Source organism: Centroberyx gerrardi, chromosome 12 (genome assembly GCF_048128805.1).
Source record: "Centroberyx gerrardi isolate f3 chromosome 12, fCenGer3.hap1.cur.20231027, whole genome shotgun sequence".
NCBI classification, from domain to species: domain Eukaryota; kingdom Metazoa; phylum Chordata; class Actinopteri; order Beryciformes; family Berycidae; genus Centroberyx; species Centroberyx gerrardi.
In genome coordinates this window covers 2,797,725-2,822,724 of record NC_136008.1, presented here as the reverse complement: position 1 = coordinate 2,822,724, position 25,000 = coordinate 2,797,725, and the positions used below count along the sequence as shown (strand labels likewise).

General features: G+C 44.4%; 1 protein-coding gene across 1 annotated transcript in view; it reads right to left on the bottom strand.

The window, feature by feature from the left end:
* LOC139923228 (neural-cadherin) overlaps positions 1-25,000 on the bottom strand; it is a 153,962-nt gene that overhangs the window by 15,050 nt on the left and 113,912 nt on the right. The window contains exons 17-23 of the mRNA XM_078287062.1: positions 16,443-16,726; positions 12,925-13,554; positions 11,658-12,654; positions 9,581-9,674; positions 5,863-6,047; positions 4,042-4,277; positions 837-1,114 (exon numbers count right to left, since the gene is read on the bottom strand). Coding sequence (XP_078143188.1) covers positions 837-1,114; positions 4,042-4,277; positions 5,863-6,047; positions 9,581-9,674; positions 11,658-12,654; positions 12,925-13,554; positions 16,443-16,726 — 2,704 coding nt within the window. The remainder of the gene's footprint in view (positions 1-836; positions 1,115-4,041; positions 4,278-5,862; positions 6,048-9,580; positions 9,675-11,657; positions 12,655-12,924; positions 13,555-16,442; positions 16,727-25,000) is intronic.

The following is a 25,000-nucleotide window of genomic DNA, read 5'->3' as shown; positions in this document are numbered from 1 at the left end:
TTATATCACTTATTATATCACTTATTATATCACTTATTATATCACTTATCATATCACTTATCATATCACTTATCATATCACTTATTATATCACTTATCATATCACTTATCATATCACTTATTATATCACTTATTATATCACTTATCATATCACTTATCATATCACTTATCATATCACTTATTATATCACTTATTATATCACTTATTATATCACTTATCATATCACTTATCATATCACTTATTATATCACTTATTATATCACTTATTATATTACTTATTATATCACTTATTATATCACTTATTATATCACTTATTATATCACTTATTATATCAATTATTATATCACTTATTATATTACTGCTGATGACACTGATATCTATTGGGTTTTAACTTCTTCTACTGCCAGAACAGAACAGAACAGAATAGAATAGAACAGAACAGAACAGAACAGAACAGAACAGAATAGAATAGAAAAGAATAGAACAGAGCAGAACAGAACAGAAAAGAATAGAATAGAATAAAAAACAATAGAAGAGAACGGAATGGAACAGAATAGAACAGAGTAGAATAGAGCAGAACAGAATAGAATAGAACAGCATAGAACAGAATAGAACAGAATAGAATAGAACAGAATAGAATAGAACAGACCATAATAGAACCGAACCGAACCGAACAGAACAGAATAGAACAGAATAGAATAGAATAGAATAGAATAGAATAGAACAGAACAGAACAGAACAGAATAGAATATAACAGACCACAACCGAACCGAACCGAACTGAACTGAACAGAACAGAACCGAACAGACCAGACCAGACCAGACAGACCAGAACCCACCTGTACCCCAGCGGTCCGTCCAGGCAGCTTCCCCCGTTGAGGCAGGGGTTGTGTGTGTAGGAGGAGCAGGACAGGTGGGGGGCGTCCCGCCCCCGGCAGCCGCACCGCGCCGCCGGCGCCGCCGCCACCGACACCAGAGAGGTGTTCCCCGAGCTGAGGGCCGCCGGCGCCGCGCCGAACGAAACCACGCTGCTGCAGCCGCCGGACTGACTGCAGTCTGTGTAGGGACAGTCGTCCACGCCCACCTGGGAGACGGACACGCCCACCACTGACTCCAACTGAGGGGGGGGGGGGGGGAGAGGGAGATAGAGAGAGAGATAGAGAGAGAGAGAGAGACAGAGAGAGAGAGAGAGAGGAACTTTTATGAGGTTTTGTCAAAGTGGTAATCCAGTTCCTTGTATTTTAATTAGTCTCCATCTTTGTCCCTCAGCCTCTCTGTGGTGTTTCTGCACTGCTCTTCCCACAGATCACCTGTCAATCAAACAGTGTGGGCGGAGCTTGGATTTCCTGTTGATGCAGTTTGAGTTTCTGTTTTCTTTGTCTGTTCAGCCATGGTGGCTATCACTGCTAATCTATGATGACAGAAATTATTTTTGCTGGTGAATGTTTCAGCAGAGCGTGTTTTGTGTAAAATGTTTAAATTCATCAAGTTTGGTCACTAAGCAGCCTTCTCTCTCTCCCTCTCCCTCTCTCTCTCTCTCCAGTGTAGAGTGAAGCTCGCTCGCCCAGCAGCTCTCTGAACTGTGTCACTATAGAAAATGCAGCAGCCAAAAGCTCCATTTTATTACAGTTATTGAATGTTAGGAACGAATGAAGATAAGACTCAAGAGTGAAACTAAAGAAGAAAATTAACATTTTGAACTGGGTGGACCTTCCCTTTAATTCCCAAATGAGACACAAACCACATGAAAACACTGATCATTACTCCACAAAGTCATTTCCAGCATAAAACTAAAACTAAAACTAAAACTGCAGCATCCTTGACCTTGACAAGAGCTTTATTGATTGAAACATCATCTGCATCAGAGTTCTGTGGGTTTTCTCTATTCATTTAGTTATTTATGCATCTCAGTGTTTTTCTGTCATTTCTCTTCACGTTGAGGTTTTGCTGTCATTTGCTTTTTGTTGGCAGATTCATCCGTTTCTCCGCCTGTCATGTTGCTCCTCTCTCTGCTGAGGTTTTCATCTCTCTCCCTCAGGCTTTCTGCTCTCTCTTCTCTCTGAGGAGTTCAGATATTCAGCTGACACTCATCCAGGCTGACTTACAGCCAGTTAGCAGGAAGGGATTCAGGTTTTGGCTCCAGAGACAATTTTAAAATCCTTTATTGTTTTGGGTTTTTTTTCCACCTATCTACAGTATTTATCCAGTACGCTTGTTCCTTATATTTCCTTTTAACCAGAGAAAATGAAAGATTGCCTTCTTACTGCAGCGTTTTATTAACTTCTTTTAATCAGACTTTAAACTTTTACTTGCCAAAATACAGTTTTTTACACTTTCAAATAAAGGTCTCTTTTTTATGTTTTTAATCAACTTTGTAAAGCACTTTGAGTTGCATAACGGTATGAAATATGCTAATAATAATAATAATAAATTTCACCTGGACAGGACCAGTGTGGCTGCAGGAATCAGTGTGACGGTTTCTCTAAGCACTGTGATAGGGAATTTATTTTTTCTCCTTTTTCAGTGTTTTATTATTAGCGCACACAAATAAACAAAATTAAAACTGCTATATTCATTGTGTAACATTTATAAACTATAGTATTATGGAAATGTTCTTGGTTCTTTATGCCATCGGCAAAGCTTTAAGTGGAACACTAAATACATTATTATTATTATTATTATTAGTAGAATAATCTTTACAACTGCCAGGTTTATAGTCTGGTAAAGTTTTGTAAATTGTAACATTTTCCGCTTTCTTTCTTTCTTTCTTTCTTTCTTTCTTTCCATCAGTTTGTTTGTTCATTCATTTGTTCGCTTTCTTTGCTTGTTTCTTTTTGTTCTAATTTCTTTCATTCTCTCTTTGGTGGTTTCACGTTTTATCTTTTACAATCTCATATGACCTTGTTCCATGGTGGATGCTCCTGGTGTGTGTGTGTGTGTGTGAGAGTGTGTGTGTTTGTGTGTGTGTTTTAACTCCTCTCTCTTTCAGATACTGAACTCGGGTCACCAGCTGCTTTCATGCTTTAAATGGATTTGAAATATTAAAGTACATCTAAGTGTGTGTGTGTGTTTGCTGGAGTGATGTGAGCTCATTTAAATACGTAACACCAGTGTTTAACCTTGCATAGCGTGTGTTCATGTGTGTGTGTGTGTGTGTGTGTGTGACAGAGCGTTAAATGGTGTACATCATGTGTTAAGTGTCTCTAAGTGCTGCGCTGCATGTGTGTGTGTGTGTGACTTTGAAGTTTAATTGATGTGTAATGAATCTATAACTCTCTGTATGTTTAAACTCCACCTGACCAGCTGCTCTGTTTCCTTCCCTGCATCATGCTGAATGTTTCTTCTTCTGTCTCTTCTTCTTATTCTGCTTCTTATTCTTGCTTTTTATCTGTTTCTGTGTCCTGCACTTAAAGGAACACTCCAAGTTTTTAGGAGAATGACGCGTTGGTCAAATAAGCTGTTAAAGGGTAATAAATACGATTTTTCTGCCTCATAGCACAAAATGACCATAATACAGTATATATGTGGGGTTTGATAAGGTTGTTGATCAACACCAATGATTCAATAGCTATTCAAATATGTAGAACAGGTAATGTATGAACTCAAAAATGATTTAGATTGGAGTGAAGTAGCTTTTCACCTTATACAGCGATAGAAAAGAGAGAACACAGCATCTGTTTCAGACCTTTATCATGCTACCTGAAATTGAATTTAAGACCAATTTAAAAACCAAAATAAAGAAACAGAGCGGTCAAAACCAGTCTGTTTCTGACTGAACAGCTGATGAAAGTTGTGAAACTATAAATCTGCAGAATAAGAAAAAGGAAACCAAGAAATGTATAGTTAAGAGACATGAAGTCCAACTGCGTTCAGTAAAGCAGACAGGAAGCAGATTGTTCTTCTAACTCTGTTCTGGATTCATCTGAGAAACCTGACATGACATGGGAAACAATAAGAGCTCTAATAACTGTGTTTGAAACATTTGAACACTTATAGACCTTCATTTCAAGACTTTGGCAGACTTTTTAAAGACGCTCTCCCCACCTTGGCTTTGTTAGCCGCCACGTAGCCGTGCAGCTTCTCGGCCTTGTAGTACGGCGAGCCGTGGGCCGCGAACCACACGTTGAGCTCCTTCTCGCCCCGCCGACCCGCATCGCCCACCGAGAAAACCTGAACGTTCTCCGGCAAAGTCTGGAGGAGTTCGGCCAACGTGCGACCCAGACGGGAAAACCGGCTCTCCTCTCCTCCTCTACTGCTGAAAAACTCTTCTACTGTCAGATCTGCAGGAGGAAGAGGAGGAGGAGGAGGAGGAGGAGGAGGAGGAGGAGGAGGAGGAAGAAGAGATAATTAGATAGTAAGACACTTTATTACTGTAATCCTCAGGGGTAAATTGGGGAGTCGTCAGCATAATAAAAATAACAGCAGAGCAAAGACGTAATAAAACAGAATAAATGAAGAGGCAATGAGGGATGGAGGGAATGGGCTTGGCGGAGAGTAGAGAAAAAAAGATGAAAAAAAAACAGATGTTTAAGAGAAGGAAAAAGAAGAGGAGAGAAAACAAAGGAAAATAGAAGAGAATGAGTTCAGAGAGGAGGTGAGGAGCAGAGGAGGGAGAGAAGAAAACAGGAAAATTCAGAATAGAGAGCAGAAAAACAGAGAAGAGAAGAAAGAGATGAGAAAAGGCGAGAGAACAAAAACAATAGCAAAGAAAAGAGAGACGAGAAATGAAGAGAAGAGAGAAGAGGAAAGAATAAGAGAAGAGAAGAGAAGAGGAGAGAAGTGAAGAGAAGGGAGGGGATGCTGAAAGTGAGTTAGTTCCCATCATGCCTTGCTGTCAGACATGTTGGAAGTGTCTTGGTGCTGGCGGAGCCTGGGGGAGCTGACAGCCTGAAACCCGGCCCCGCGGCACTCTGGGATACGCAACGCTGCGCTCGTCAAACATCGTTACCATGGCAACGCCTCAGGAGTGTGTGTGTGGTGGAAGTGTGTGTCTGAGGATGGGGCTTGGGGGTGGGGGGTGTTACTGTGAGGTACGGAGGGTCTGAGTGTGTGTGTGTGTGTGTGTGTGTGTGTGTGTGTGAAGTATTGGTTGTTGGTAAACCCACCAAAAAAGCCAGAAAGTGAAATAATTATTGGAAAATGTAAATTTAAAGTGTCAGATAATGTGTAACAACATCGTCAGACTGATATTGCGCTAATTAAAAAGGTTCCACCTCTTATAATGTAATAACCCTCTGTTAATAAGAATGAAACACATTATCAGGAAAAATATACAACAATATGAGTCTTCATTACATTTGGGACTCATTTAGAGGAACATCTTCTGACATTTTGACAGGTTATAAAGAAAATTCCATTCTCACGCTCTTCTCTTGTCTTCTAGTCTCAGGCTTTATTTTAAGCTGAGAACATGCGACTTGAAAATGTGCGACTTGAATTTTCTTCACAAGTGTCAGTATTACATGTCTGCACCTCACTGGATGTGTGTTCTTTCTACTGCAGTGGTTCTCAACGTGGGGTCCGGGGACCACCAGGGGTCCTTGAGGGGGTTCCAGGGGGTCCCCAGCAAATTGGTGAATTGTTAAACTTCAGCATTATTTCATTTACAAGAAGTTAACATAATTAGAGAATGTAGAAGAATGACTATTGTGATCATAGTTTCTCTGTTATCTCTCTACCTACAATACAGATAGTCATGGGATTCTGGACAAAATCATATCTAAAAAAAACAAAAATATTCTCAGATTTGGGTCCGAGAGACAATGTGGTCCTAATGTGGACTAAATTAGGGTCCTTGATATGAAAAAGGCTGAGAATCACTGCTCTACTGTAATTTTCATGACATCATCATCGTGTGTCACTCACTGGCCAGGCGCAGCGAGGCGGCGTTGCGCAGGGCGTCCCGCTGCAGCTCCAGCACCTGCACCTGAGCGGTGGAGGTGACGTCCGGCCAGGTCCGGTCCGACACGCGCACCTGCAGCCGGTACGAGCCGGGGGGGGCGCCCTCCCTGATACTGAGCTGCCCCGAGGCCTGGTTCAGACTGAACAACCTGAGGGGGGGGGGGGGGGGGGGGGAGAGATCAATGCATGATACTAACAATACCAAAACTACAATTGTTAAGGACTTAGATTTCATAAGTGTCGTTTCCTACGTTATCCATAATTTTTCATTTTATTCCTAAATTTCATAATTTTAATTTCAAATGTTATTCACATATTGTTTGTGTTTTGGCAACACTGACATTGTCATTCGTGCCAATAAAGCATTTTGAGTTTGAATTAGAGAGAGAAAGAGAGAGATGAAAACCAATATCACTTTTATTGACTTTTACTTAAGACCTTGTTTTATGTTCTGCTTTTTTTGTCTCATTTCCCTTTCTAATTACTTGGCTGTCATTTGTCCATATTTGCTGTTCTTGTAACTTCCCCTATGTATGTCTTAGGTATTGTTACATTTGTGTATATGTGTGTGTGTGTGTGTGTGTGTGTGTTTATGAAGCACTTTGCACTTTGCGTAACAAAAGTGCTAAAGAAATACATCATTATATTAATATATTATTATTTATAATACTTGGGACTATGTTTGGAGCGGTTTATTTGGACTCTGGAGCGTTTCCTCCTTTAGTTCAACTGGCTGAGATGAGAATGACACCAATCAGAGTGAGAACGCAATCTGAACCCACTACAGGAAACCACCCCAAAACACAAGGGATTATGGGTAGAAGGAGACGGATGCGGTTCCTCCTGCTTGGAAAGCCTAGCAGAACAAAATGAACTGATGCTCATATTCAGCTGTTTCTTCATGTGTTCTTAACTGGTTTTAACACCACAGAAGAAGACCACCATGCTGGGATAAAGTTACAGTCGGTACAGTCTTAGATGGGATTTCTTAGGGCAAATAGGAAGGGTGGTGTAACGTTGGATCTAAGTGGGGGTCGTTGAAACATCTTGAACGCGTGCCATCACACTCCTGTAACTGTTAAACCTCGTCACGTCAAGAGTTCAGGCCAGATGAGGTAATCAAATCAAACCGTAACTGAATCGAGGCCAACATCCGTCCGGATTCGATCCTGCGTTATGTCACCACCCCCCACCCACCCCCCCTTCCCCCCGCCAACCGGAGGCCGGATTAATGTCACGCCTTAACGATTTCCCCGGCAAGAAAACACGCAACCCAGCACTTCAGTGACAGAAAACAAATGAGATGATATAATGCGCTGATCCATACCGCCAACAACCTACTGCCTGCTGACCGGAGGGTAAAATCTGCTTCTCCTTCCATATGTAACACGCTGTTTGTCATCTTGATTTCTCTGTTTTCTCTTGTGGGGTGACATGTTGTTATTAGGCCTTTTGCGGTTTGTACTTCTTTCTACTTCTTCTCTCTCTTTTGTATAGTTTTCATCATTTGTATATGTAAATAACAGGAAACCTAAACCTGATCCATACTGTGAGCAAACTGCAATCTGCGGGCTGGAGAGGGGAGGGATGGCAGGATGGGAATATCTATGGTAATTCTCTTTCTGCCGGTTCCTTTGTTCTCGTCCGTTCCTTGTCGTCTCTTGTCGTCCTTCCCGGCTCCGTTACAGGTATCTCGTTAGAAGGGAAGGTGGCAGGGAGCGCAATCAGGTTCTCCTTTCAACGCGTCCGTATGAAGCCTCGCCTCATCAAACAAAACGAGCGCGCCCTCGCTGCGCTTCACTGGGAATTTTCAATACCGCTGGTTATGAAGTATTAATAGCACTGTTCCTGACAAGTCAGATCCCCTTTCTCTATCTCGCTCTCCTCCCCGTCCTCTGCCCTTTCATTCTCTTTCAGTCTTTCTCGCGCTGTCTTTGTTTCTCCCTTCAAACTGCCTGTTTCTCTGTCCCAATTTTCCTTTCCCTTCTTTGTCGCACCGCACCTTTGTACTGTCTCTCTCTCTCTGTTTTAAATCTTTCAGCTCCTGTCTCACTTCCCGCCGTGCAGGTCTTTTATTTTCTCTCTTTTCTTTACACCTCTCCTGATATGTGTCACTTGTAAAGGGACACTTTATGAGGAAATGTTTTCTACTTTAGCTCCAACATATCCTAAACCAGTTTTACATCTGCCATTAGGCGGATGCTTTCATCCAAAGCTCCCTACAGTACCATGAGTGTGTATGTTTTTAGCAAAATGGTATATGAATGGAAACCCTAAACCTGGCAGTTAGTGCCTTGCTCTCCTCACAGCACTGCACAGGGAACTGAACCCTAACCTCATTCAGTTTTCTGCTCTTTCCATTTGTTTCATTTTAATATGTGTATTTAATGTGTTATATTCTTTGATGCAAACCAAGTTTTCCATTTGTGACAATAAAGAACTTGAACTTGTGGTATTACTTAAAGTGCGATGAAAATATGTAAATTAATTGCTTTGAATATCTCCTCTCCATTTCCTTTTTCATTGTAAAGTTCCTATACTTCCTATACTCTCTTTTTCTACCTCTCCCTTTACTACTCTATATATTGCTACCTCTCTCTATCTCTCTCAGGCTCAATATCTACCTTTCTACCTCTTGCTTTACATCTCTACCTCAATCTCCCTACCTTTATCTACCTCTCTCTACCTCTCTCTACCTGTCTTGAACCTCGCTCTGCATTGTTACCTCTCTTGACCTCTGCCTACCTCTATACCTCTTTTTCTCTACCTCTCTACCTCAAGACCTACCTCTCTCTACCTCATTCTCTACCCTATCTACCTCTCTACCCCTGTCTCTACCGCTTCCTTCTTCTTTCTACCACTCTCTGTCTACCTCTCTCTACCTCAATATCTAGCTCTCTCTTTAGCTCTGTACCTCGTTCTCTACCTCAATCTGCCTCTCTCTACCTCTCCCTTCCTCTTTCTACCTCTATATAACTCTCTACCTCATTATCTACCTCCATAGCTCTCTTTACCTCTACCTCTTCCTTTCTCTTTCTACCTCTCTCTATAGCTCTCTACCTTATTACCCAACTCTCTAGCTCTCTCTCTACCTCTCTCTACCTTCCTCTTTCTACCCCTCTCTATAACTCTCTACCTCATTACCTAGCTCTCTTTACCTGCCTACCTCTCTCTACCTCAACATCTAGCTCTAACTATTTATTTACCTCTCTACCTCTATCTACCACTCTTTACCTCTCTCTTCCTTTCTACCTCTCTCTACCTCATTACCTACCTCTCTAGCTCTATCTTTACTTCTCTATCCCTCTCAACCTCATTCTCTACCTCTCTCTATAACTATCTACCTCATTTCCTAGCTCTCGCTTTACCTCTCTACCTCTATCTCTTTCTCTACCTCTTTGCATCGCTATCTCTCGACCTTGCTACCTCGCTACCTGCCTCATTGTCAACTTCTATCTACCTCTCTCTACCTCAATACCTACATTTCTAGCTATCGCTTCACATCTCTACCTCTTTACCTCTTTCTACCTCTCTCCTTACCTCTCGCTCTACTTCTCTCTAATTCTCTGTACCTCTCTAACTTCTTACCTCTCTCCACCTCTCTCTACCTCTCTCTCTACCTCTCTCGGTGTATGTCACTCTTCAGCGATCTCAGGCCTTTCAGCAGAGGAGATCAAAGTACCTGGACGGTTTGCCTTCGAATCGGTAAACCTTCTCGCTCCAGTCGTCAAGGTCGGGGGATTGAACTTGTCCGAGCACCGTCGTCGGGAGAATACCTGTCAGGAGGTGGGAAGTGAAAGAGAAAAAAAAACAACACAGGAATTAGCTTTGAACCCCACATGGGATCCCTGTAGTACTACCTAAATCTCAAGAGTGACGGAGAGGAAGTGGAGGCTTCTTTAAGGAGATAAGGCGGTGAGCGACGCCTCATTGGCACGCATGGACATGGTTTGACAGCACAGCGGGAAGACGTGCACACATTAGCATCGCTAGCATAGTCCCCCCCCTCCTCCAAAAAAAGCTAAACGGAGCGCTGTAATCCCGTTAGCCGTGAAATCGGCTGCCTTTTAAAAATGGCTCCTGTTTATGTGCCCGTCAAACCTGGGACTTAAGCTGGAGTTAATTGTTTGCTTCATGGCATGTTGTTGAGGTATGTGATGAATTCGTATTAGCTAGTTAATGTACTTTCATGTGGAAAGGCCCCGGAGAGGGAATCCACTAAAAATACATTACAGAAAACCTTAGTTTTTCCAGCAAATTACAGCAAACTGACAGATGGTATGAAACGCTAAATAAGTGATGTGGGCTGCTGCGGGAGGCTGGAAGCAGTCAACTGTGACAAGTACAGTCTTAACAACACAGGCGGAGCGCGCTCAGGAGATAGCGGTAAGGACGCCGGCAGCCTGGAGGTTAGAGAGGCGGGTTCGGGATGGGAAGGTCGCCGGTTCGACTGGGGAAGGAGGATGAGTCATGTTCTCCTCTTCCTCAACAACTGACATCGAGCTGCTCAGCCACCAGCAGAAGACTGGTTGTACGAGGCAGCTCCAAGGAGTGAACATGTATAACTGTATGAATGCTGAAAAGGAGCATGTGAGCTCAGCAAAGCCCACTCCTGGATAAATTAAGGTTAACAAGTGAATGACTGCAATATACAAGTAAAACAGTCCACACACCAAGAGAGAAAAAGCTGAAAAACTAAAAGAATTCTTCAAAAATGTTCTTCTTTTCATTTTGAACAGCAGAGAGGAGGAAAAAAGATGGCACAGATGTTTCTTCCTAAGCCTTCATCAGTGTGCAAACACTTTACTTGTATTTTGCAGTTCACTTCTAGTCACACTACTAAGTCAGAGAAGAAGAGCCTGGTTGAGCGCAATGTTTATTTTTGCCTATTACTAAGTGAATGACAACGCTCTCCCCTCCCTCACCAGTTACCATCAAGGTGCCCTTGAGCAAAGCACTTTGATTAGAAAGTCTCCCAGCTGTAAGGAAACAGAATGTGAATTGAATTGGAATGACAGGAAACAGAATTGAATTCCATGAAATTCCTCTTCTAAGAGAGTTTGTCTCGACTCGCTAAACATTATAAATCAAACATTATGAATCAAATAAAAGACAAATCAAACACATTCAATCATAATATAAGGATTACCATCACATGTTCTGCATCAAATACCAGCTGAACGGTTCTTTTAACATTTTATGACATTCAGTATTGATTGTAACACTATGTGGAATGTTCTTTTATGTGACTTTATACGTTTTATTTATGTATAAGCTTATATGACTATACCTGCATTTGTTTATATCAGTTAGACTTTCTCTACCTTTTTTCTTCATAACTGGGCTGTGATCTCCATTCTGTCTAGTTAATATACTTTGTTTTACATTTGTTATGTTTACAGTATTTTTCTTCTCTTTTCTGATGTCTCTACATGTTTATGTTTTTTTTTCTGTCATTTCTGTGTGTTTTGTGTTGTATTGTTATTTTTGTTAAGTAACTAAAAAAACAAACAAACAAAAAAAACACTATGTGGAATATCAGATATGTGGGAAGAAAAAACAAAAAAAAACTGAATTTCACAGAATTTCACTGAATTTAATTAAACTTCCTGAAATTCCAGTTGAATTCCAATTCTGTTTCCCGTAGGTTTTTTCAAATTCCAATTCCAGTTCCTCAGTTGAATTGAAATTGATGAGTTCATTCATGAATTGACCCCGACCGTGATATATAAGGTTACAAAAAAGAGAAAAAAACGTACCTTCATAACTGTATACAATGAAGTTGGTGTGGCCCGGCGAATGAGGATGGTCGTTCCTGTCGCCGATGACGACCGTCAGCGTGCAGGTGGAGCTCATGGGAGGAGAGCCGCTGTCGATCATGAGAATGGGGAGGCGGTACTCCTTCTGCCGCTCGCGGTCGAAGGTGCGGAGGGCGGTGACGGCGGCGCTGCCGTTGCGCAGGTCGGTCAGGTTGAAGTTGGTGGCGTCCGAGGTGAGCATGAGGAGGCGTATGGAGAAGGGCCCGCCGTAGGGGGAGGTGTCGCGGTCCGTGGCGTGGAGGAGAAGGGAGGTTTCGTTCATCCGCACCGCCTGGGGGGCCGGCGCGTTCTCCCAAACGATCGGCCTGTACGGCACCTCGAACTCCGGGCCGTTGTCGTTAACGTCGAGCACGGTGACCATGACGATGGCGGTGCCGGTGAGCGGCGGGCTGCCGGTGTCCGTGGCGAGGACCATGATCCTGTGCTGCGAGATTTTCTCCCTGTCCAGAGAATCGGCCACTACGACCCAACCGGACTGATCCACCAGGAACTGACTGAACGGGTCAGACTCTTTGGAAATACTGAAGGAAAAGCGTCCGTTCTGACCCGAGTCCTGATCTGCAGCTGAAACCTGAGCAACGATAGTCCCTATCGGTACGTCTTCAGACATGGCGGGCGCCTCGTAGAACTGTGGGAAGAAGACGGGGGCGTGGTCGTTGGAGTCTTCCACCTGGACCAGACAGTAGGCCAGGCTGAAGAAGTCGGCGTCCTCGGCCTTCAGGGTCAGATTGAAAGTTCTCTCGTGGGGTTTCTCAAAGTCAATCTTCTTCTTGAGTCTTATCACGCCGCGTCGGTTCACCTTGTCCGTCTCCACAAAGAACTTCCTGTCCTCGTCGCCCCCGACGATGCTGAAGGTTACCATGGCGTTCTCGCCCTGATCTCCGTCTGTGGCAGAAACTACCAGAACCTCGCTGTTCACCTCCAGCTCCTCCGCCACCTGACAGGAACACCAGGAGCAAATGATGTATTATTAGTTTACTTTAGTTTATTTACTGTGTAACTACATTTTGTTACAGACTTAATTACTGACTTTGAAAAATACTCAAAAAAGCACAAGTACACAAAAAAGCTACTCAATTACAGTAACAGGAGTAGATGTAATTAGTTACTTCCCCCTTTGTCTTGCATTCAGAAAGAAAACCTTCCCCAACGCCACAGTGATGTCAGCAGAAGAGGTCAAAGGTGTGTTTTGGATGAGCGGACGCACCTGAGTGGTGTAGACCCTCTGAGTGAAGACGGGCGGGTGGTCGTTGATGTCTGACACCATGATGGTAGCGGTCCCCGTCCCCGCCAAGCCCCCGCCGTCCCGGGCCTCCACCACCACCAGGTACCGCTCCTCCGCCTCCCGGTCCAGGGAGCGCAGAACCGTGTAGATCGTCCCGGTGGTGGCGTTGATGGAGAACAGGTTGAGGTTGATCTCGTTGCGGACGTTCTGGATGATGCTGTAGGTCATCACGGCGTTCTTGCCCTCGTTGGGGTCGTCCAGGTCCATGGCCCGCATCTCCATGACGGAGGTGTCGGCGGGGGAGTTCTCAGGTACGTGGCCGACGAAGCACCCGTCCACGTCCAGCGCCGGGCAGGGGAAGAACGGCGCGTTGTCGTTGACGTCGCGGACCTCCAACAGCACGTCGGCGAACCCCGTGAGCCCCGCCCCTCCCTCGTCCGTGGCGAGGACGAGGAACCTCCAGGCCGGCCGCTCCTCACGGTCCAGCCGCCGCCGGGCGTAGATTCTGCCGCTGCGTTCGTCGATGCTGAACTCGCCTCCGGCTCCCTGGCCGTGGAGCGAGTAGCGGAGGGCGGTCTGGTCCGCTTCCTGGTCCGGGTCTGTGGCCGACACCTGCACAGGTCACACAGCAAGAGACAGCCACCATTAAAAACTGAAAAAAGCAACACCTACTTTTACAAAATGATCAATAGCACAAAACATGTTATGGAAGAAAAGTGGCTAAATGAATTGCTTGGTTGACTGATTGATTGATTGAATTTATTTGCTAATCTTTAAAACAAGTACATGAGGAGGATTCAGCCTGAAAATCTCTTCAGGTACAGTTTTAAAAACCATCAAGGATAACACAATAAAGCTCAAGATCTTATTTCCATTGCGGTCCTTCAGAGGTGGAGGCTGTTAAAAAGACCGACAGCACAAGGACAGAATGGCTTCCTGCAGACCAAGGCCTGGGTCTCTACTATATAAACCATCCTCATAAATCATGATAATCATAAAATCCCAGAATACATTATAAACATAATATAGTGGAACCTGCAACAATGACACAAAACATCAAAAATACACAATATAGTTTAGTCAAACAGACTTGCCTGCCTGCAACACTGATTTCAAGATTATCCCACAGCAAAATTATAACATTTTACAGACTGGATTATCTACAGTATATTTTAGTGATATTGGATGAACTCAGCTAAAGACTTTTTGGAAATGAACTCTAAAAATCAACTAATGCAGCAAAACACCCGGAACAACCCTCCCATCCTCTTCTGCTTTTTTTGTTTTTTCCCCTAAATTGATGTATAGCATTTTGTAAATTAACTCCGCACATACAATTAGAAAAGCTCATTTATCAGTAGCATGCTCTTGGTAACACTGTGGGTTTCCATCATATGAGGATTACACTGAAACACTATCAGCGGCTGCCAAATGTGTAGCAACAAGCTAAGCTGACTTTTCACTCTAATTTGATTCTCGGGGGATTTTAAGAAACTATTGCTTTTTGTTCTTTTTTACCAGAGGTATTTCTTATCAAAACATTTGAATTGCTTTTTCATTATGTACAAATGTCAAGCCGGGGAAATAGGACATGAGGAAGGAAAGTGATTGCAGCAGCCGGCGCATGCAGGAGTAAACATTTCCCTTTAGCTTTTGTCCTGTTTGGTTAATTAACCTGCCGCCTGCCTGCTATCTCTGTGAGCGAGGGACAAGAGCAGCGCTGACACCGCTCTCACATCTGTCACCGCAACGCACAGCGCAATTAAAAGTTAATAGACGCCAACAAAAAGAAGAAAAAAGTACACTTTTTACCCTTTCTTCTCCTCTTTTCTCACCAGAGGGTTTGTTTACAAAAGCCTTTGAAGTCCCCCACCCCCCCCCACCCCACACCCCCCCTCCTCTTCCCCTCTCGGCGCTTTGCATTTTTCCTGACAATGTGATGCAGGGAGACAATATTGAAGATGAGCAGTCGCGGCGCCGCAGAGGAGGCTGCCGCGCAGGTGGAGTCAAAAAATATTCATTTCAAATTGGATTTTCCCCTCCGTTCGCTATCTGCTGAATTGTATTAATATAGGGGGGTGAAGGCGGTGTGCTTTCGGGAGGGGCCGGCCGCCGCGCGCCGGGAAAACTATTGAGAGCGTTAGAGAGGAACCGAGCGCACATCAAATCAATTCCAGCAGGCGAGGGGAAGCGGCCGGGTCGAGGACTCGGTGACACATGCCTCTCTGACTGGGATTACTCCCGTGCCCTCCGCAACGCGCTTCCCTTTTTAATCTGATTTACCTTGGCGGCACACGCATATTACTGTGAATTACCGAGGATAGGTGTGACGAAAGGCGGGTGAAAACCCCGAGAAAAAGGAGGTCGCCTCTGACTTTCCGAAGCAACTTTTGAGAGCGCGGGCCCCTCCTGTCAGGAGATGTCGGGTCTCGCCACCTTCAAGCAGCAGCCTGCCTGTATCAGCTGTGTTGTGTTAAGACGTGTCACACACATGTGATCTGTTAGGTTTCTGACACTGGATCCCTGCTGAGAGGAGGCTGCAGGCTAATTTCCCTCTGTGACGAATAGCATTACATTAGTCTACATTAAACTTGATCCGTTTTCACATAGTAGTTCATATGAACAGAAACAGACATTTTCACAACAAGCTCCTCTTCTGCAGGCCTCGGCCCAAAGAAGGTGCGACTTTCTTCTGTTTACATTTGAAACAGTTTCATCTGTTCTGCATGGAGATCCGATCAGCGTTTACACTTCAGGCATTCAGCTGAACAATTCTCCCACTGTGCTATCTTGCATTAAAATTGAAGAGAAAAAGGAATACAGTTATTAAATTAAACTATTCCTCATTTTAGGGACCCCTAAACCCTCTCAAGGACCTCTGGGGTCCCTTGACCTCACTTTGGGAACCACTAGAGTATACCTGTCAGCATCACTCCATTCATTTCCTACAGAGCCGAAGCTCAACAAGCTTGTCGTCCAGGAAAAGTTAGCCTTAACTTTCATGGTCATCGACTGTCAACAGCCAATCAGATTTCTGTGCTTCCTTGTTTCCTGTACTGATGTGATTTAGTTTCATGAACATCAGTTCAAAATGAAAGTTGATTCCAGCCATTCAAAGCTTCTCAGTTCTCTAACAACTCTTATGTGAAAGACGGTAAGAATAAACAAAGCTTGAGGAACGGTTGATCCATCGTTGGGGTCGATGGGAAGCTCTGAAGGAATTTCATCAAGGTTTATTTCTGTTCGGGCTTTCCAGCTAGCTGTGTTAACTCATCAAAACGAGGTGATGTTATGAAAGGCAACACCAAACCAGCAAAAATACATTATTTGCCTGTTTTTTGTAGATGCTGACCAGTGACCACTACATAAATGCAATCAGAGCCAGTCGGTCAGAACAGAGCGACCCATCAACCCATTAACTCCAAAGCAAACAAACAGTTCTAGATAAAGACTCTTTGACATCATGACATTATACTCTGAACTGAACGCAGCCCACTGACCTCCAGCACGAAGACGGGCAGCTGGCTGAGCTCCTCGGTGACGGCGGCGTGGTACTCCGTCTGGCCGAAGACGGGCGCCTCGTCGTTGCGGTTGACGACCTGAACCGCCACCAGCGTCTCGTTCTCCCACTTCCCGTCGGAGGCGACCAGCCGCAGCTCGTAGCGCTGCTCCATCTCGTAGTCGAGCGGCTGAGCCACGAAGATGGTGCCGACCTCCGGCTCCACGTCGAACGCCCCCATGCTGTTCCCCGCTGTGATCTGGTAGCGCAGCTTGGCGTTGGCACCTGGAGGACGGAGCGGAGGACAGGAGAGGGAGAGGGAGAGATGTTTTAGTGGATAAGTGTTTTGTTGAGAGAAATCAGAATTCATGCTTTCATGTGTACATAAGTGTAGTGTGGAAGTGTTTGCCATGGTGTGGCTTCAGGTGATCTGATAGTGCAGCTTGATGCTGGAAGGCAGAAGAGCCACGTTGAAACCTCGCTCCGTGTTGCACGGTGCAGAACGTTTGCTCCCAACGGTGTGAAATATTTTGCAACCGTTTTTTTGGTACGTTTGATTCCGTTCAGGATCTGCATTTTCATTGGCTACGTACAAACGCCTGTCACACAGATGCACAATTGGCTAGGAGAATTTTTTCGAAGAGGATGCACAGAATCGCCTTCTTAGCCAATAACAACCTGGAACAAACGTTTTGCAACATCAGCACACTATCTTTTAAAAAAGAAAAGGTAGTGTACCTTTTCTTTTTAAATTTCGCGTTGTTGCTTTCCAGTGAAAACCTTGGATCTCCAAAACGAAGAAAACTAGAACTAAGGAAAACAGCCTAAATAAACGTGAAATTGAAACTGAAACCAAGTTTCTAGCTTGGCCACCGTGCATTTTATTTCCCAAGTTTATCCAATGAGTTTTGAAATGGTTTCATCAGACCGAGGGTGTCACCAAACCCACAGAGGAGCATGGAGTCCTTCAACTGAAATGAAAACATGAAAATCATGAACATTGGAGTTGGAGTGCAGGACAACAGCGATGTGTTGGCTGGTTGTTCTGTTGGACAGCTGGTTGATCGATATTTTTCGTTGGCCGAAGACTGAAGAGTTAATTTTCCGAGTATTTTTTTTTCCCATTTAGCAGAAAAAAAGAAAACGTTACATGAAATCCATCATTGCTCTTAGATGTAGAGGATCAACATCTGTAAAACTGGATCACACTTTACTTGAAATGCACCGTGACGCATTACAGGCAGATTATAACCCATTACAGACTTTCTCATAATATAATCATCACACAAACATCAGAAAATGACATTCAATTTAAAATCATGTCATGAACCATACAGCTGCATCTATAAAGTTTTCAACCCCCTGCAGTTTTTACACATAATGATCCTGCACATCCTCATAATGTGCTTATTAAGCCTTATGAGCACCACGTCAAGTAAAGTGTGACCTAAGATTGATATAATTTTGTCAATCAATGACTTAATTGACCTGCTGTCCTTTGAAAAATCCCATAATATGTTTTAATTCATTGCTGTCAATCATCTGCAGAGAGCAGCTGTCAATCAAACGGTGGAAATCTCATTCTGAAACCAAACTCTGTGATTGGAATTGATTTCCATGCAGAGAAACAAGTGTAAACATTTATTTGATTGGCAGCAGACAGGAACACTGGCTCTCTCACACACACACACACACACACACACACACACACACACACACACACACACACACACACACACACACACACACACACACACACAGAATATCCCTCCAGTAATCTGCTGTGACTGACCCTGTGTGGACAGCAGCTATCAAATATTTGGGAGGAAAACAGGGTTTCCTCTCACAGTGGGGCTCATTAGACACTCGCTCTCCTCTCTCTCTCTCTCTTCAAGCCTTCACACACACACACACACACACACACACACACACACACACACACACTCACAGTTAAGGTGCTGAAGTCCATACAAAATCACATTTCTCCTCTCGTCTCTTCTCCTCGCTTCTCGCTTTCCTACTTTCCTCTCCTCCTCTCATCTCCTCTCTTCTTCTTTCCTCTCCTCTATTTTCCTCCGCCCCTCTCTTTGCTTTTTCTCCTCTCCCCTCTTCTCCTCTCCTTCCCTCTCCTCCTTTTTCCCTTCCTTACCTCTCCCTTCTCATCCCCTCCTCTCCTCCTTTCTCTCCCCCTTTCCTTTCCTTTCCTTTCTGATCCTCTCTCCGGTCTTTCCCTCTCCTCTCTTCTCTTCTCCACCCATCGTCCCTCCTTTCGTTCCTTTCCTCTTCTCTCCTCCTCTCCTTTCCTCATCCTCCCCTCTTCTCTCCTTTCTTCTCCTCTCTCCTCTTCAGAAATCTTTTTTTTCTGACCTTGCCTCTTATCAGGCTGCAGAACTTGGTTAATTCACATGGAAAGGAGATTCTTATTCACTATTTGCATTACATTATTTTTTCAATTTTGGGTTATTGTAATGTTTGAGTGTCTTCTCTTTTTGTTAGTCTGATACAGGGGTGAGTAATGTTGGTGTCATGACTGAATACTACTGATCTGCAAAGGAATGCTGAATTTTAGAAATGCCTACACACATGGACCTGGTACACACACACACACACACACACACACACACACACACACACACACACATTCAGAGAGCCCAGAGGCAGGTCTGCCTGGGTCCGGCCTGCTCTCTGTTTACCGGCACCAAGGAGACTTTAGGAGACAAACACCATCTGTGGAGACATGGAGGACCTTCATTACGACATGCTGCTCCTCCCGGGAGAGAGAGAGTGTGTGTGTGTGAGTGTGTGTGTGTGAGTGTGTGCAGAGGGAAGCTTAAGTGCACCGGTCCGTCACAGCCTCTGAGCGCGATCTGTCGTGACACTCGCCGAGCCGTTGAGTGTGTGTGTGTATATATATGTGTGTGTGTGTATATGTGTGTGTGTAAAGGGAGTAGCTCCAGTGGTTTTTGCCTCCGGCAGCCTCCCTAATGATCAGTCTGGCCATATGGTGTTGCCCCCTTAACACACACACACACGCACACACACACACTCACACTCGGGGATAGGGCTGATTTAATTCGCAGCCTAGCAGGAGGCCCAAACATTCAGATTAAGGTCAGAGCGCTGCTCCTGGTGGAGCGGGCCGGGGGGGGCGTCCCTCAGCGCTGACTGCAGGTCAGTTCCTACACTCTGCTCTGACGGCTGAGAGTCACTGAACTGATCTGCAGTCCCACCTGAAGAAGAACCTCAGATGTTCTTCTGGAGTGAAGTTTCATTTTCATGTTAAAGCCTCACTGGGCAGCTTCGCACGCTGGCACCGCCAAACGAGAGGAAACTGTTTGAATTTTGAGGACTTCATTACCCAGAATTCCTGTGCGGTGAGGTCAGTAAAGCGGTCTAAAACAAAACATGAAAATCACCAAAATTGGAGTTGCAATTGGAGCCCAAAGTCAGTCTCAAGTCTTGAGGCACAAGTCTCAAGTCTAAATGTAGAAGTCAAGTCAAGTCAAACAGAATTTAAATTCAGTCGTCTGCTGGAACAAATCTCATCTTTTTCAATCTAAGTCATTTACACAAACACAAGATCTCAAGTCAAGACTTTAGAAACCTTTTCAAGTCATCAAAGTACAAGTCAGAGTCAAGTCCCAAGTCACCAATTAAAACTGTGACTCCAAGTCATGTGACTTGAGTCTCCACCTCTGAAGTCTACTCATTAGCAAACTAGTTTACAACTGTCACCAGGAGATGAAAACCTGTACTGCAGAATTTTAGATACTATTAAGTATATGAAGTAGTTTTGCTGTAACCAGGAGGTGAATATATTGAATACTGTAAAAATACTTATTAGAACACTTTACTACTGTGAAAGGGAGGTGGATTTACTGTATAATTTAGTTTACTACTAATTATACCAGTTAGTTTACTACAGTGAGCAGGAGGAGGGTTTTAAACTCACTTGCTTTATTCTCCTTCTCTGTTTGCTTTTATTTAGTGTCTTCTGATGCTATTTCTTTTTATTTATTTTAATCTTATTGGTGTTCAGCACTTTGTAACTTAACAAAAAGTGCTATATAAATAAAATGATTATTATTCTCATTATTATTGTTATGTTCCCAGCTGGTTTTAAGGTTTCAAACCGACAACCAGCTGACCGTCAGCCTCTGTCTGCATGTCTCCACCTGTGCTGACATTACTGCCTAATATTATATGAGCAATCACACCACACACACACACACACACACACACACACACACGGCCCTGGTTATCAGCCCCCAGACGGCGGCGGCGGAGCGGTGTGTTTACCGACACCCCGGGGCGACACGCAGCTGAAACACCCGGCTCAGCGGAATGAGGAAAGCCTCTTGATCTCATTAGCAGAGTTACTTAGTTCGGCACATTTTCCACTCAGAGGAGCGAGCCGGCGACAAGAAGAGCTGCTGCTGCTGCTGCTAATCAGCTTCTGAGGGGGGAGACGTTAAATTTACCCCCCCGGTTCTCCTGACTTTACCCCCCCACACCCCCCCACCCCCCCTCCCCTCACCCTCCTACCCCTGTTAATTATTCCAACCCGCACCACATTTCCAGTTGGAATGGGAAAATGCTGGAATGTCATGGCAAACGAGAGGCTTGATGAGGCTTGAATGATATGGGTGTGTGTGTGTGTGTGCGTGTAAGTGTGTGTGCATGTGTGTGTGTGTGTGTGTGTGTGTGTGTGTGAGGGGTGGGGGGGTGGGGGACAGGTCATTTGATGCAGATGTCTGAAGCAGAAGTGTCTCCTCTCTCCTCTGGTTTCATCAGGACTTTGGGGAATATTTTACTTTGGACCGTTGCTCATTATTTTGCAGTATGAGGCATCACAAGCACATGATGTCTGGAGTCAGACAGGCGGCTCAGTCTCAGTGTCTTCACATATCTGAGCTGAATACTGTCTCTGAAGTCTGAACAGCAGAAAACCACGAGGAATCCCATCTTTTCAGAGTCAAACCTCATCTGTAGGTGGTTTGAAATGCGAGTCAAACCCGATCTGCGACTCGGTCTGATTTAAAGTGTTTTTTTGCGGGAGAACAGCGCAGCGCGGACCGATGAAGACGCTGACGTCGTCTCGTTCTGCACCGAGACTAGAAAACACCTCAGGAAGACACTCAGAATAAGAAAAACCAGCTTCCTGCAAATAAAGAAACGTCGTTGTTCACAGCTCACAGCTCCGATGCATTTATTTGGACATCAAAAAAATCTTGATGAAAATCTCTGCTAGCTTGTTGCAGCCACTGGACAGAAAACACACTCCTATACACTCCTAGGCTCGTGACAGAAAATGATTCTACTGTCTAAACACACAAATCTGATCTGGCCACCTAACTTACAGTGTGGACAGGTTCGCCTGCTGGCTGGACAGAGAGTGTGACCCCACTTACCGACATTAAAATTCGCCCTGAGTGATCCAGTCACACTTATCCACATTAAAGTCCAGGTCTAGATCCAACCAAGATGCATTAGGCACGGATTAAAACCCAAGATGCAATGCGGCCACAAATTGGCCGAGTTTAAAGTCGAGATGAAATGAAAAATGCCTTTTTAACCCTTTTAGATCACATCCCCGGTCATATTGTGCACCTATTTAACAATATATGCCAAAAAAAATACAAAAAATCAATTTCTTTGTATTCTTATATCAAAATTCAATCATGTTTTCTTCCTGTAAAACAAAATATGCCGTAAGCATGCCCATAACCATTTTCAACCAATAATATCATGACATCCACCCATCAATCAATCTTCAACTTTTAGCGCACAGAGCTAAGATTCATTAGTTAGCTAGCTAGCAGCAGCACGGTACTTCGGTGTGTCTTCGGGTGTTAGGACACGCCCACTTTTCAACGTTCAAATCAAATTCCTCCCAACGTTACGTCCCGCCCGTCTTTCCTGTTTCACTCGGAAATACGTCACGATACGGAAGTTAGACGCTCTCGAAATGCCGTTTCATCTCGACTTTAATGGAAATGTTTCTCCGAGCCACGTAGTCTCTACACTCCTCCCAAGATGTTTCATCCCATTTGAGTTGCAGCAGCTAATAGAAAGGAAGGATAGACCTACATCCAGGAAGAGGAATTTGCATATTCTTCTTTTGTCTTTCTTTTCTGCTATGATGCATAACAAATTTCTAAGAAATCCAATAATAAAGTTCTATTGTATCGTATTGCATTATATTGCATTGTGTCGTATGTTGCTTGGGAAAGGTGAGGACAGTCAGACGCGTTTTTGATAACAAATGTAAATGTAATGTGGATAAATCGCATCTGGATACAAGTCTCAGGTGGGATCTGTGACTGTATTATAATCATTTTCATCACAACATGATTTAACACACATCCTCCCCTCCGTCATAAACCAGTCTGAGCTGATCTCACTCCTCAGGATGAATAAAGGTGAAAGAAATGGATTTAAAGGGTTAAATCTCTAATCTCATATTTTATTTCCAGTTTGATGCAGTAAAGTGACCTGATGGTTTTATTCTCCTGACAGCCGATGGACTGAAGCCCAGAGGAACCACTGTCACCTTGTCAGCAGCCGTGTGTGTGTGTGTGTGTGTGTGTGTGTGTGTGTATGTGTGTGTGTGTGATCTATGTTATGACCACAGTTTGTTGATGCTGACAGGCGTTGAAGTGCCACTGACCTTCTGTCCAGATATAAACTGGAGGTCAAGCAAACACAATTACAGGACAAGCACACACACACACACACACACACACACGCACACACACACACACACACACAGACACATACACACACACACAGTCCAGATATGAACTGGAGGCCAAGCAAACGTACACAATCAAAAGACGCACACACTCTCTCTCTCTCTCTCTCTCTCTCTCACACACAACACACACACACACAAGCACACACACAACACACACACACACACACACACACACACACACACACAGTGCTGACTCAGTAGGGATCATGTCTGGTGTTTTAGTTAATCTCCTCACTAAGACTAAGACTAGACACCTACCTGCCTGTCGGGGGGTGGGGGGAGTTGAGCCAAGATGGCCGCCTCTCCAGGACCCCTCGGCAGGGTGGGGGGGGTTGGTTCGGGTGGGGGGTGGGGTGTGTGTGGGGTGTGTTTGTTAACTACCACAGAGCGTCCCTGCTGAGACGGTAAACTGGGGATAAAGCAGCTCAGTTCAGAGGGAATCTGCCTGTTTGCTGCAGTTTGCTATCTTAGCACTTCTTAATCCAGACTCAGCGTCTTTCTCACCCTGCAGGGATCTGGATCAGTCTGGAGGGATGAATACTAAATCTAGACATTTACAACAACAGCAGCACGCTACAAAAACAAAAACCAGCAGCTTTAATCTCAGACTGTGGCAGGGTTCGATGTTTTCCTGTAAACCTGCGGCCGTTTCATCAGCCTAAATCACAAAGTGTGTGAGAGGGAAATCCAGAAGAGTCTCCTGAAGACCAGCAGAGACCTGGACTCTTCTCCTCTCTGGTTCCTTTGGTAGAAAGCAGCACAGACCGCTTTACTGACTTCACCACACAGGCATTCTGGGTAATGACGTTTTTAAATTTTTTTCAGCTACCTGCCATTTGGAGTCGTCTACATGCAAAGTAACCCAGTGAAGCTTTAAGAATTTTTTCCTCAACTGACTCCTTCTACTACTTCTACTTTGTTTTCACTGGCAAAAATTTAAATAGCCGACCCACATTTTCATTAGCGGCTTGGGAGCCATGGTGGCTATCACTGCTCATGCTAACTACCCAGTTCTTCTTCTTCTGTTGATTCCAAACAATCCGGAAACGTAAAACGCATCACTTCCTGTGCGGCAGAGGATTTTTCCCAGGAAAGAGCGACCAGACACCGGCTGTTAGAACAGACAGTGGAGAAGCTCACTGTTGTGTTTCATTCATTTAATTTCATTTATTTATATGAAAATATTACGGATTATTACTTAAAGGCATACTGAGTAGGATTTTGCTGCTTGTAGCTTGTAAACACAACTTTCAAAGTTGACCCCTCCTCCCTGCGGTTGCCAGAATGTTAAAAACCAGTAAAAAAGTACAGCGAGGCGAAACGAGCAGACAAGGCTCGTTCCAAAACGAGAGTGAACCTGTTGGCTTTCACCTGTTGGAGAGTATTAAAGGAGAGGATGGGGATGAAGAGCAACACGGAGTTGGCCTGTCTTCTGTTGGGTTAGCTTAGCTGCAGCTTTTCTACTACAAAGAAGCTACGCTAACAACAGCAGCTAGCAGCCAGCTCATGACACACTCGCTCTGACCAGAACTGCAGTTCCTCTGTAATAGAGATCAGGACCGTAGCGACCCTTCGATATAAAAGGATCCAGCAGTGGTTTTGGTTGCAGGACACACCTGCTGCCAAAAGGTCGACGCCCAGAAACGTCCCGAACATTCAGAAATATTAAAATCCAGGCAGACGGCAGACACTGTCACACACTACCAATGAGCCAGAAGTCATGATGGAGCAGGATCATTTTTGGATGAGTTCATGCTATTTCAAGTGGGGAAATCCTCCTCAGTATGCCTTTAAAGTCTATT